Below are 14653 nucleotides of genomic sequence, written 5' to 3'. Positions count from 1 at the left end.
ATCTGTATCTGTTCCAGAGAATGCTTTTTTCGCCATTAGGTTCAGGTCTTTGCTGAACGTCCCTCTTTTGCAATGATTGTGCACATAAATCAAATCCAGATAGCTTTGGTAAACAGTGGGTTTTCTTTGGCCTGCTATTTAACACCTCTAATTCCTGGAAATGAGGGCTGTTAACATAGCCGCCTGCCCTGTGGCCCTGCTGTCAGCTGTGACACTTCAGAACACACTCACAGATATCGAGCCTCCCTGCTAAGGTGCCGCAAAGAGGCAAACCTGGTTTTCTTTCTCACCCTGTTCATTGGGAGTTAATGGCCCATAACAATGAGGAGGTGAGCAGCCATTATGGGTTGACCATTAGCCCGTTGGACAGATGGCCAAGTGAGACATTAGAGGTCCACCACTGGGTTTCTTAACACCTCCACAGACAAACACTAGGCTGTAAAAGTGATCTACCCTTCATATAAGTGCAAGAGGTTTAATGCAAGGTTGCCTTTTGTCACATTCAGGATGTGTTAATGCTGCCTAAAAGTCTCATAATCTGATTTCCAATTCAAATCAAGTTCTCTCTTTTTTTTTTTTTTTACTTTATGTGAATTCTATTTTATTATCATTTCCAGGCAAATATCTGTACTATTTTTCTTCTTGATGTTTTTGATATCTGAGAGGAACCACATCTGGCAAAGTTGGAGCCATTATTCAGAACAGGATCATGACCTGTGCTGCCTCCTGTGACAGCTCTGGGTATAAACCAGATCTGAGAATTTGCTTCTGCATGATTCGGTGGGTGGAAAACTGCAGTTTTGTAACAGCTTAGTGGCATAATATTCTAACACTTTAGGAGGAAATCAGAAGCTGGCTGTGTATAAAGAAACTCTCACTTTTATGGATCTAGAAAAATATAGAACAAAATGTTGATATTTTAATATATGTACCTTGTACGCCACCTCCTGGCAGTTTTAATCACTACAAGATATTGTTGCCTTTGAAAAAGTAATTTAAACAGTATTAAATAAATAGGATAAATATAATATAAATAATAAACACTATAACAATTACAGTGAATATAAAGGAGAGATCATAAACCCTGTTTCCTATTAATAAACAAGGCGATGAGGTATGTGCGAATGTAACAAAAAACACTTCAGACTTCATGGTGTTCTCTTTGGTTTCTCCAGGACAGGCTTATACAAACACAACAAATCACTTTTATTTGAAAGACAAAATAGAGTCCATTGTTGTATCAGTTTTATTTGTGATTAATTTGTCTTATTATGTTGCTTATTTTTTGTGTTCTTTCTTTACGTTGATTATAAGTTGTGATCAGTCATTGCTACAGTGCACATACCATAAAAGTAATCAAATCAGTCAATGATAATCATTTAACATAATTTATTTCTAACACAACACAGCCAAACAGACTGCTACTTTGGTCACTGTATCAGGTTTACAACACACTCCTCTTATTTCAACAATGTATATAATGAATAAACTGATCTGAGATCAGTGCATTAGCCCTTTCAGGAGTCACAAAAAGCTCCATGACCAGCATGGCAGCATCCTCTGACCTCCACAGCTTCTGGGCTGTATACAACTCTGTTTTTACCACATACTAAATTAAATAGAACAGCATGAAAGCCTTATAAATTAACTCATTTAAGAAAATAAATATAAATGATAGTCATTATAATAGGTCTCTTTTAAACTGTCTGTAATACACTTTGCACAAACAAGCTTGTCAGTAACATTGGGCCAAATCTATGTCTTCCACAAAAACCAACTAAAACAACACAAACAAAAAAACCAAAAACAACATTTAACAGGAAGCATCACCCCCACCCACCATCTGCAAAGGTAATCATTTGGTGAAAAGAAGAGAAAGCTGCACATTTGCAAGTGTATCAGTGTGCATAGATGTGTAAGTGTTTGCAGCATACATGCATGTGTGTGTGTGTGTGTGTGTGTGTGTGTGTGTATGCATGCTCAGGCATGTGTGTGCGTCTACTTCTGGCCCTTAGCCCCTCCCTCCATTCCATCAACAGATCTCTTCCTGGCGAACAGGTGGGTGGGATCTCTGCCCCTGAAGCCGGGCTGGATGTTGAACACAGGCATGTTTCTCCAGCTGGCTGGGTTGTTGTAAGTGGCAGAGGTGGAGCCTGTGGCGCAGGGCTTGTTCTGGACCAGCTGGAGGAAGGTCTCCATGTCGGGGCCTAACCTGGCGATGAGGCCAGCCCTCACCGCCGCCACCGTCTGCTCGTCACAGGCCTGCAGGGTCTGGAGCAGAGTGCTGTAGTACCTGGATAAAAGACGCACAGGGTGGAAAGTGTTATGGCTCCAGGTTGTAATTAAGCAAAAGGCTTGAAGGTTTTGTCTGTTTTAAATCATTTTTAAATGTCTGCTTCTGTTCTTCCTCTTAACAATTTTTGATGTGTTACTGTTGCACATTCTCAAAGAAAAAAAAGTGTTACAATCCCAGGTGGCAAACACCAAATTATTAATACCAGACTTAAGATTTTATGAAAAACATCCTACATATCAAAAATACATATCAAACCAATATTCCTCTGCATTATATGGTCAATTTTAATAATTTTTTTTTTTTTTTTAATTTGAGTCTATTTGCTCATTTATAAAGGAAAATACACTAATTACTTCTGGAAAAAAGTTATGTATGATTTTTCTATAAAACACCTAATCATTCATGGAACTATAGTAAAATAGTTTGTTTTAACTCTCAGACCTGACCTGCACTAGTTTATTGCTTAAATAATTCTATATGGTATCGATCAGAATCAAGTGTCAAACATCATCAGATTTTTTGTCATTTAGAAAATTGGATAGAGATGTTTTAGATTTCCAAATAAATTACTGTCAGTTCTAATTTGCTGCCTTTCTAAAGCAAATTAAAACCATTTATTTGCTCAAAATAAGAAATTCTGATAAATCCATGGTGCACAATGTTAGGGTCTAAACACATTCACTATGGAGCCTCTATATGTACATTTTAAATCATATTAGTGACTCAAATTTATTGAACATTTATGAAAAATTCCATTTTTAGACACAGATGATGGTCTCTGACTCAGCTGTTTGCACTGATGCATACAAAGGATATGTGTACTAAGATACAGCTTCAGTCTGCACCGTATCAGTCAATATCATCCTGTATTTTCATGGAATTTAGCGTCCTGTATGCTCTGGATTAATTCCAAGATCATTTTAACATAGATTGGAAGTGAACTGAACATTTTATTTTTTTTTCCATTAAAATGCACAAACTTAAGTTACAATAAAAAATACAAAATCGTCAAAACACAACATGTAGTGACTCTCATTCAGCATGTGTTACTAGTCCACCTCTCTGCTCCATACATCAGTGCAATATATGACCATACACACCACACCTTTAAAATATAGTCTTCTGGCATTTTCACAGTAATCCAATTTAACTGTCAGCTCTACTTCTATCTGTGTGATCCCATCCCATAGAATTTGTTTGTCATTTGTTTTGGGTGTCTATGTGAAGGGTATCTTAGTGTTGTGTTTCACAGATGTGTGACACCAGTCCTCACCTGTTTGGGAAGTGAGTGGGCACCTGCACCACCTCTCCGATGGCATCAGGGTTGGTACGAGCCACAGTGCAGATGTCCAGGCTGGTAAAACACTCTTCTTGCACCTTAAAAATACAGTCAGACTGGTCAGAGAACAGCCTAGAGTGTTGTCACTGTTACTGTGTGTGTGTGTGTGTGTGTGTGTATGTGTGTGTGTGTATGTGTGTGTGTGAATACCTCTGCGATCATCCTCTGGAAGATGTTGCAGCGACGGATAGTCTGGAATACTTTAGCGTTGATTCCCTGGGCGATGCACTGTAGACTTTTCTTAACAAAAGTTTTACCCTGTGAAGCATCATGAACTGACGTTAGGACAGACAGGTGGACAGACAGGTGGACAGATAGGTGGACAGACAGGTGGACAGACAGGTGGGCAGATAGGTGGGCAGATAGGTGGACAGACAGGTGGGCAGGCAGGCGGACAGGTGTAAATGACACGTAGGCAACAAGTCGGATGACGCTTCTGAGGAAGACTGGAGTCACAGTCGAAACTGTCAAGCAGGTAACATCTAAAAACTATTCCTTGTCTGAACAAAAGAAAATACTATATTTAGATAGGTGGACAGGTAGGTGGACAGATGTGGACGGACAGATGAACAGACAAGTGGACAGATAGGTGGACAGATGTGGACAGACAGATGGACAGATAGGTGGACAGACAGGTGGACAGATGTGGACAGACAGATGGACAGATAGGTGGACAGACAGATGGACAGATAGGTGGACAGATGTGGACAGACAGATGGACAGATAGGTGGACAGATAGGTGGACAGATAGGTGAACAGATAGGTGGACAGATAGGTGGACAGACAGGTGGACAGATAGGTGAACAGATAGGTGGACAGATAGGTGGACAGAGAGGTGGACAGATGTGGACAGACAGATGGACAGACAGGTGGACAGATAGGTGGACAGATAGGTAGACAGACAGGTGGACAGATAGGTGAACAGATAGGTGGACAGATAGGTGGACAGAGAGGTGGACAGATGTGGACAGACAGATGGACAGATAGGTGGACAGATAGGTGGACAGACAGATGGACAGATAGGTGGATAGATAGGTGGACATATAGGTGGACAGACAGGTGGACAGAGAGGTCGACATATAGGCGAACAGACAGGTGGACAGAGAGGTCGACATATAGGTGGACAGACAGGTGGACAGAGAGGTGGACAGATGTGGACAGACAGATGGACAGATAGGTGGACAGACAGGTGGACAGATAGGTGAACAGATAGGTGGACAGATAGGTGGACAGACAGGTAGACAGACAGGTGGACAGATAGGTGAACAGATAGGTGGACAGATGTGGACAGACAGATGGACAGACAGGTGGACAGATAGGTGGACAGATAGGTAGACAGACAGGTGGACAGATAGGTGGACAGAGAGGTGGACAGATGTGGACAGACAGATGGACAGATAGGTGGACAGATAGGTGGACAGACAGATGGACAGATAGGTGGATAGATAGGTGGACATATAGGTGGACAGACAGATGGACAGAGAGGTCGACATATAGGTGGACAGACAGGTGCATAGACAGGTGGACAGACAGATGAACAGCCAAGTGGACAGCTGGACAGATACACAGGAAAAATTATTGAGCATTTTTTCCAGAGTCAAAAGTATTTTCCTCAAAAGGAGTAAATTTGTCTCTATGTTGAGTTTGGAGAGCTCTACCCAAAGAGTAACTTTTACTCTTTTTAGACAAGGGCCAAGTGTTATCTGAGTAGAGTACAATTTTCTTCAATTTGAGTACATTTTCTGTGAATTTCCTTTTCAAATGTTTTGTGTGGGTGGACAGACAAGTGGACAGACAGGTGGACAGACAGGTAGACATATAGATGGACAGACAAGTGGACAGACAGGTGGACATATAGATGGACAGACAAGTGGACAGACAGGTGGACAGGAGGGCAGACTGACCTCAGTGTTAAAGGTAGCAGCTGTGTGGAGGAACAGTTCACAGATTTCATGCATGCCGTCAGTGTCACAGGTGGAGTTTTCCAGACAGGAGAAGAATCCACAGCCCACAGCTACAGCACCGTTCAAACATCTGGCCACGTCGGCTGCAAACACATCCACAGATACATACATATATATGAATTAATTATTAATTACTCCAGTTAAGTATGTTAATTATTATTAGTAATGATGTGACAATTGAAGATGTTCCTTTTCTCATATAGATTTATTTTGTTAAATATCCTCCCAGTAAAAGTTTGGGCTTGATTAGAAGCATAATGCAACAGTTATTTCAGAAACATTTTTTAATCCTTTGCATTGGACAGCATGTTTTCTTTTTTTAATAAAGTTGTGAAACTCTTGTCCACTACAGAAGACAAAAATGCATTGCTGGCTCTGAAGAGGAAATAATCTGCAAGTTCCAAAGAAAAATTGGGGGAAAAAAACACAGCAAAAACAATACTGGATAGTCAAAAATAAATAAATAAATAAACTTATCTTGGCCTAGAATCTCTCCTAAAACCAAACCCTGACTGGCTTTGGCCCTGACTCTAATGAAATGCAGCTTTTTGTAAGTTTATGCCTGTGTAGTTGATGGAATGGCTGTACAAGAAAAACAACTTCAACAACAGTGGATGTTTATTTCAGCAGTAAAACCATATGGAAAGAAGAGGACGCAATAATAAACAAGATAAAAGAAGTTTCTTTCAAATTAATTCATCGTTTCTATCCTTCCAAACTATTCCTACAAAGACATAAAAAAGATATCAGAGTAAATTGCTCATTTTGTAATCAATCAGAAGAAAATGTATATCATCTGTTTTGGCCCTGTCCTTTTTCAAGTGTTTTCTGGCAAGATGTCTGTTTTTTTATTTGTCAAAATATAATTTCTGATTTTTCTTTTACTTATTCAAAAATATTGTTTGGTATATACTTATATCCTGCTAACAAATCAGATCAACATTACATAATCAATTGAATTATATTTTTGGCAAAATACCACATTCACAAATGTAAATTGTCAAATCTCAAACCTTCTTTTTTAATTTTTAAAACTGAGCTTACCCAGTATATTTCAGACACTCAATACTCTAAAAATAGAAAAGCTATCAAAACCACTGATTTATGAACTTTGTGTAATTTGATGTTTCCTTTTTTGTTTTTTGTTTGTTTGTTTGTTTGTTTGCATGGTTTGTCCCCTGGCTATGTTCTGTTCTGTTCATGTCTTAGTAGTATGTTAATATTGCATTGTACTTGTCACGCCATTATTGCCCTTTATACAACATTAACCTTTTCATGCATGAATTATGACAATCGTAATCAAGATTTTTTTTTCCTGAGTGTTTTTATTCCTCTTTAAGTATGAAAAAAAAAAAAACAATAGGATTGAAAATTTTTTTATGAACCTATTTTTCATGGAGTTCCAAAAATGTCCACTCAGCTGGACACTATGCGTTTAATTTTTTAAGTAAAGAAACATGCATTTACTGATATACTGTGTGAAATGTATGAAATAAAAACATTTTTCATGCAGCTAATCAGATGTTTTCTCACATTTTAACATACTCTAGTACTAGTCACTACTCACTTCATGGAGATAATATGAAAAAAATACCCTTTTTATTTAAAAAAAAACCTGTTATTACAGTCTAATAACAATAACAAGCAATTGATTTACACTCAAACATGTTAGTGCAATCAGGTTTATCAAAAACAGCAAAGTTAGAGTAATGGTCTGAATGTCAGTGTATGAGATGATGCATAAGTGTCCACTGTGTTGGCTGATATGGAACTAAAACAACAAAATCCATGAATATACAAGAGAACACCTTTGAATAACTGTCCACTGTTGTGACCACTATGCATGAAAGGGTTAAATAAATAAATATGTTGGAGAAAAAAAAAAAAAGAAGAGGACGCATTTAACCCTTTCATGCATAGTGATCACAACAGTGGACAGTTATTCTCCGGCTTTTCTCTTGTATATTCATGGGTTTTGTTGTTTTAGTTCCATATCAGCCAACACAGTGGACACTTATGCTCCATCCCATACACTGACATTCAGACCATTACTGTAACTTTGCTGTTCTTGATAAACCTGATCTGCACTAACATGTTTAAGTGTAAATCAGTTGTTATTTGCTAGACAAGAAAGGTTTTTTTTTTTTTTGCATATTATCTCCATGAAGTGAGTAATTACTAGCATTAGAATATGTTAAAATGTGAGAAGACATCAGATTAGCAGCATTAAAAATGTTTTTATTTCATTGTTTTCATATTACTTTCTGATATTGGGTTTTAAACACGTTTCTTTACTTCAAAAATTAAATGCATGGATATTTTTGTAACTCCACAGAAAAAAAAACTCGACCGCATTGGTTGTTTTTTACTTCATGCCTAAGGAGGAATAAAAACACTGAAGAAAAAAATCTTTACTAAGGTTCTCACAATTCATGCATGAAAGGGTTAAAGCAGCACCTAAAAAAAGAAGGTGGTGATATTGGTGCATTTTGAGTTCACACTGTTGAAAAACTCAAGTCAACAAACAAACAAACAAACAAACAAACAAACAAACAAACAGAGGAGTTTCCTGCAGGATAAGCTGCTGCATGACTCACTCGGGCTGTTGGCAGAGAACCGGGCCCGCCGGGGTGCAGCCTCCTCTGGGATCAGCTCAAAACAGGCGGCGGTGCCCAGGAGCAGGAGCAGGAGCAGGGCGGATGTAGGCTGCATTCTGTCCGAGAGGAGACGGAGGAGGGTGTGCTTGTGTCCGGTGTCTTCCTGCTGCTGTGGTGCCTTCACTGTCCTCTGCCCTGGTATTTATATGAAGTCTGCTCACCGCCGTCCAATCAGAACGCCACTTTTTTTTCCCTTTCTCTTTCCGTGGGGGCGCTGTTAATGGTTTATTCATAGCTGTAATTAACCTAGAGCGCTAATTGGATATTTCCACATACCAGACAGGTTGGAATTTCCGAGCAGACGTGAACTCACCAGTTAATTTTAGAATAAGTTGGAAATAAAGGAGCTGATAAGAGGAGTTAAATGATGACTTTTTCTTTTCTTCCTGTGGTTTCTACTATCATCCCTAAACGTGGGCTACAAATGGCTGAAAGTGATCTAAGGTTATAACACTTGTGATAATCAAACATCTTACTTTCTAAAAATAGCATCCCGAGTGGGAAACGGATGCGTCACTTTCCCATTCCAGTCACGTTTTGCAGTTTTTCCTGTGTAGTGGCTCAGTGGAGTAGAACAAGCAGATCAGTGATCGCAGCAGGAGGTGTACATGTCCCCTGTGAACCTCTGACACTCACAGCAGCATTTCCATTTGCTTTAAATCTGACTAGAATAAAGAAAATGTCTTTTAAACATCCCAGCAGACAGACTCAGATCCTTCAGGGCATCCAGGTTCCTCTGAGTCTGATCCTTCCATCCTCCCAGTTCCTTCAGATGTGAATCACTTCAATATGAGTCTTCACCACTGGCAGGAAACAAACTCCTCAGAACAGGCAGACTTCTACAGGACTGCCCCCCCCCCCAGATTATAAACACTTGTTGTAAGGCCTGTTTTTGTCCACATCATCCACCTGCCACATGATCACATTTATTGGAGTTGAATATAGGACTGTTTGCTCTTGAATTTCATTCTTTATTCAGAGCACCTGCTCTTTGTTATTGCAGATTATAGATGTTTTAAGTAAAAATGTTTTTCCACTTAGTCCCTTGACGAGTGCAACACTTTGACACTTTGGATGTAGACGTTTCTTTAATGTGATCCAGCTTAAGCTCCCAAATTAATCTTAAAATACATAATGATACAACTTTCAGCATGAGAAGTCAGAGTATGAAGTCACAACTGTAAATCCTTAAAGCAGGGGTGTCAAACATAAGGCCCGTGGACTGCCAAATGGTCTAATCCGGCCTGTGGGGTGAATTTCAGAAGTGCAAAAAATCACACTGAAAATATTAACAGTCAGAGGTGTTCAGGGGCCACATACAGATCAGTGGGATCTCAAGTAAAACAAGAAAAGCACTCGGAGAGTGCAGACCTCCGCCAAGACAGATCAACCCCCCCCTCCCCCATCACCACCAAAATGTAATCATTTCTTCCTTGTACCAGTATCAATGTTTCCTGAAAATTTCCTGAAAATCCATCCATAACTTTTTGAGTTATCTTGCTGACAAACAAACAAACAAACACGCAAACACACAAAGCAAAGCGATCACAATACCTCCTGGTGGAGTGGTGCCAGGTACAACAAACCCCGCCTCTCACACGCATGTAGCTTATTTTGGCATCAATCCAGCTGACGTCATTGTGTCTATGCGTGTGCTGATGTCAGCATATCAACTGCCTCTATAAATATGTCAAGTTTGAAGTAAATTGAAACATAATTGATGTGTTTTTGAAAATTCTGCCATTATAGGTAAATGGGAGAAGAAAAAAGATTTTAAAAATTAATTAAAAATTTGAACTTTGACCTAGTTATCCCAAAATGTAACCATATCTATTTTGGATCACTGGCAGTTAATAAACCAAATTTGGTATAAATTCAACCAAGAGTTTTGCTGCCACCCACATTTGAAATTTCATCCATTATAAGTAAGTGGGAGGAAAAAGATGATAAAAATTCATAAAAAATTTTAACTTTGATCTAATTTTCTCCAAATGTATTGACATCTGTTCTGGGTCACTGGCAATCTATAAACTCAATTTGGTATGGATTCAACCAACAGTTTTGCTGCTAGAGTGTTAACCAACCAACCAACAAACAAACAAACAAACAAACAAACAAACAAACAAACAAACCAAAAACAATACCCCTTGCCTCCCCTTTGTGGAGCGGGGTAATAATAACATTATAATCCATAAATAATGACAACTCCAAATTTTCTCCTTGGTCTAATGTGAAAAAAGTTAAATTGCATTATGAAAATATTTACATTTACAAATCCTCTCACAATAAAATGTGGATAAACCTGAACAAATATGAGAAACCCGAAATTTCACAAGAAAAATACAGGCACTGTTTTCTGCATTTGGAGATCGACTGTGATCTGTAAATTGTGTTCATAATAAGCTGCGACATAAGTGAAATGGAACTTACATAATTGGTAATAGATATTTCAGGGTATATGTGGTTGTTCAAGTTATTCACATTTTCATAAAGTAATTTAACTTTCACATTAAAACAAAGACAAAAATTTGATTATTATTCATAGGTTATTATGTTATTATTTTACTGATGTGGTCCACTGGATCTCATATTGGGCTGAATGTTGCCCCTGAACTAAAATGAGTTTGACACACCTGCCTTAAAGACTTCATGACCTTAGTGTTGGTTAGTTACTTCACAGTCATTCATACGAAGGTTCAGGAAAGTTAATGCACAAAGATTTGCATCAGTGATAAAATGTGAAGTCATTTAACCCCTGAATGCCTGAAATTATATACAAGTATATTGAAAATAAACGATTTGTGTTTTTGCTTTCATGTAGGTGTCAGATCATATGGAGATTGTTAATTTGACTATAGCACATAAAAAGATAGAAATGTGGGTATAATTCAGATTTGTGACAGGTGTTGTTAAGGGGTTAATCCTGATTCAATGTCCAGTAAATAATACACTTATTTAATACTGGAATATTTAAAAATGAGAAAATAAGCTCCACTTCAACCATCTACAACAACACTGTTGTATGTGGTGTTTAAATAATAACACACACTCCTCATGTCAATCTGTATCAAATAGTTATTTTATTTTTGATTCTCATAGAAGAAAAGAAAAGGAAAGTTTGCTGTGATATTGCCAGTGTTTCACATAATATATTGAGCATTTCTTATTCATCACTTTACACAAGTTAATACTAATACAGTACGATGCACAAGTACCGGCCACCATTAGGTTTGTTTTAGTCATAATATCCATGCATAAGAAAGTCTCATTTTTTGCATTAAGATACAATCAGGACATGTGGAGCATATGTACAGCATTAAAAACAAAGGTTTCGAGGAAAAATAGCCTCTCCAAACCCAATTGTTTAGTATTTAGCGTGACCTTCGTTTGCTCTTAATATGTCTTTAACTCTTTCGTTCAGTCAGTCTTACATTTATGGCATCAATCTTCTGGCGTCTTACTCCAGGTTTCACTCATCATATGTCAGATGTTTCTTATTGTTTGGTCACTTTTTGTCGTGAGAAAGCAGGTCACACTAAATACTGACTTTGCCTGTAGAAGCCATTTAGTTTTTCTGAGTTTTTTTTTTTTTGGGAGTGTTTTTAATATTATGCACATATTTCCTGTATTTTCTGGTTGTACTTAAAGAAAATAGAACCAAATATACCTGCTCATGACAACCCTTTGATAAACAGCACAGCAGTCCTGATGATTTCTCAGTATGGCTCTAATCTTTCAATACTTTTTGCTCACATTTTTAAACCATTAAGACTCAGTGTTACTTTTCCGGCAGTTCCCAAATGAATTTTTCTCTCTATTTAACCTTTCTGAAGCAATTTATCACCATTTATTCTAATATTATCTTTTGTATTTTGTGTTTCTTCAACAAAAATCAGGTATCTTCCCAAATTTAATTGACTGATCATGTAGATGTTCATAAAAGCTCAAATTAAAGTTAATTGCCATAATATCAGAAACAGAGAAAAATTAAGAAAATGTGACTTTTTCAACAAAATATATCACTAACTGAACATAAACCCAGTGTCTCCATCCACTGTCATTTGACAAACTCCATGGGTTTTACTGGTGAATCAACGTTGTAGAAGATGACTGTGTTTCCACGGTAACTACGGAGCCTCTGAATGTCCAAATGGGTCATATCTGATTACCATGAAAAGAAGACAAACTGTATTTTATGCCAGCTATTTACATGTATTAACAGGATTAGTGCATCAGAAGTTTTTTTAACATTTTATACTGGTAGATGATTCTGGTCACCAGTGGTCGTTTGGGTCTTTATGGGTTAATAAACTTCTTCATATATTTATCACTGATTTTAAGCAACAGATCTGTTTACTTCAGTTGATCTGGGATACCTGTAGTCACTGCCTGCTGTTGGAAATGTGGAAAAATCTGTGTGTCTTATCTCTGTGTCAGGTATCAGTAAATAGTGGGAGAGCCATTAGCAGAGGCGGCTGTGTTTCCATTATGGGCTTGTTTGCTACAGTTACTCATTGAACCACACAGGACGCTACTGACTTCATTAGCCCAGAGGTCAAACAGACCATGATAAGCATCTTGCATCTTTCATGCTTTCATTAACTCCATCTATTACCCTGTCACACATCTTTAATGCAGAGCCACGGAGGGTTGAAAATATGCACAGAGTCTTGTGAAGAAGCACAACTTTATTTATTTCCAGTAACATCTATCATTTTTTTTATCGTCTTCAAAAGAATTCCCTGATTCATGATCTTAGTGACTAAACACACAAATGACTCAGTTCCTCACAGACACGTTTCTGTCACAAGAAAACCGCAATCAAGGTCATGTTATTGCCGGTGTAAGACACTATTTTGACATGGTGTGTGAGAAAAACACCACAAAAGAATGCCAACCACCTCCACAGTGAAGTCTGCACTGCACAGACTCAAACCATAACGGACGGATGAGGGGGAATCAAAAGGCAAAGCAGGAAACGGAACGGTCACTTGGTCAGATTTAAGTCTTCCTGTGTGTTTAAAAATGGAAACCAAATTATACTAACATGTAACATAATTCTTAAAAAGTAACATGTGGCTTCAGTGCAGAGCTGGAAGAAACACTTCATTTTAGCTTCGTTAAACTGTCATCTACACTGGTAATTAACGCACTGGGGATTGGGCACTGAAACAGGAAAGATAAACCACGATCCAACAAACACAATCAGGACACACACACACAAACACACACACACATACTGGCTGATGAAGTAGGAAAAGTTTGACAAAATCTGACTCATAGACCAGTCAAGATTATTGGTATCCGGAGTGGAGGGATTTCCATCTTTCTGTTCGTACACAACATTTTTTGTTATTAAAATGTGTATTATTTACCTCTTAGGTCCTATGGCTAAACTACAGCAGTACCTGAAGGCATCAGTATGGTGGATGAGAGGTGCAAAACACATTTACATTTCAAAAAACACATTAACAAATATGAAAACAAAATAACAGTTAGAAAACACTTTTACATTTTGAAAATAACTTTTTTGTTGAATAAATTTGGGGGTGACACGGCGGTGCAGTGGATAGCAATTGTGTGTCACAGCAAAAGGTCCTGGGTTCGATTCCAACACCAGTCGATGATATGTGGACTTTGCATGTTCTACCCATGTCTGCGTGGGTTTTCTCCAGGTACTCCGGCTTCCTCCCACCAAAGACATGCACTGATAGGTTAATCTAAATTGCCCACAGGTGAGAATGATTGTTTTTCTCTGTATGTCAGAACTAGTGATATGTCCAGGGTGTATCCCGCTTTCATCCATAAGTAGCTGGGATAGGCTCAAAGCGACCCCCGTGACCCTAGTGAGGAAAAAGTGGGTTTAGAAAATGAATGAACACATCCACAATTGTGAAAACAAATTTACATTTTAGGAAACAAATTTACAAAATATTAAACGCTTGTACAAATACCGAGACAAACTTACAAGTAGCAAAAGTCAAATACAAATCCTGAAACGTATTAATTAAAGGCAGCTCTTAATGGAAAGGGAATGTCCAAACACTGGAAGTGAGAGCAGAAACGGTTGTTATTGGTCCAATCAAGCAACCAATCAAAACAGAGGAGAGGCGGGAGAAGTAAGTGCTAAGCGGCTACTGGTGTGCTAACTAATGCTAACAATGCTAACTGTGTTAACCGCAGGAAGGTAAGTTTATTTTCCAGTGCAAATGTGTTTTATGAAATTTAAATTTGTTTTTAAAATGTAAAAGTGTTTTCGAAATGCTATTTGGTTTTCGAATTTGTTAATGTGCTTTTTGAAATGTAAATATGTTTTGCACTTCTCTGCCAGTGTACTTCACGGCACGAAGGACAAAGCATTAGTACGATAGCAGCACTTCTAAAGCTGACGAATCGA

The 14653-nt window shown here is 38.1% G+C and overlaps 1 protein-coding gene across 1 annotated transcript; it reads right to left on the bottom strand.

Annotated features, from left to right (window-relative positions):
- Positions 1-1249: 1249 nt before the first annotated feature.
- stc1l (stanniocalcin 1, like) lies at positions 1250-8356 on the bottom strand. Its single transcript, XM_030150009.1, has 5 exons — positions 8197-8356; positions 5540-5682; positions 3786-3893; positions 3570-3673; positions 1250-2293 (listed from the first exon to the last, which is right to left on the bottom strand). The coding sequence occupies exons 1-5, from the start codon at positions 8309-8311 to the stop codon at positions 1999-2001; spliced, it is 765 nt and encodes a 254-aa protein (XP_030005869.1). The 5' UTR covers positions 8312-8356; the 3' UTR covers positions 1250-1998.
- Between the last annotated feature and the right edge of the window lie 6297 nt (positions 8357-14653).

Source organism: Sphaeramia orbicularis, chromosome 12, assembly GCF_902148855.1.
Source record: "Sphaeramia orbicularis chromosome 12, fSphaOr1.1, whole genome shotgun sequence".
NCBI lineage: Eukaryota > Metazoa > Chordata > Actinopteri > Kurtiformes > Apogonidae > Sphaeramia > Sphaeramia orbicularis.
Note: the sequence above shows the minus strand (reverse complement) of the source record. Positions and strands in the feature narration are given on the sequence as shown.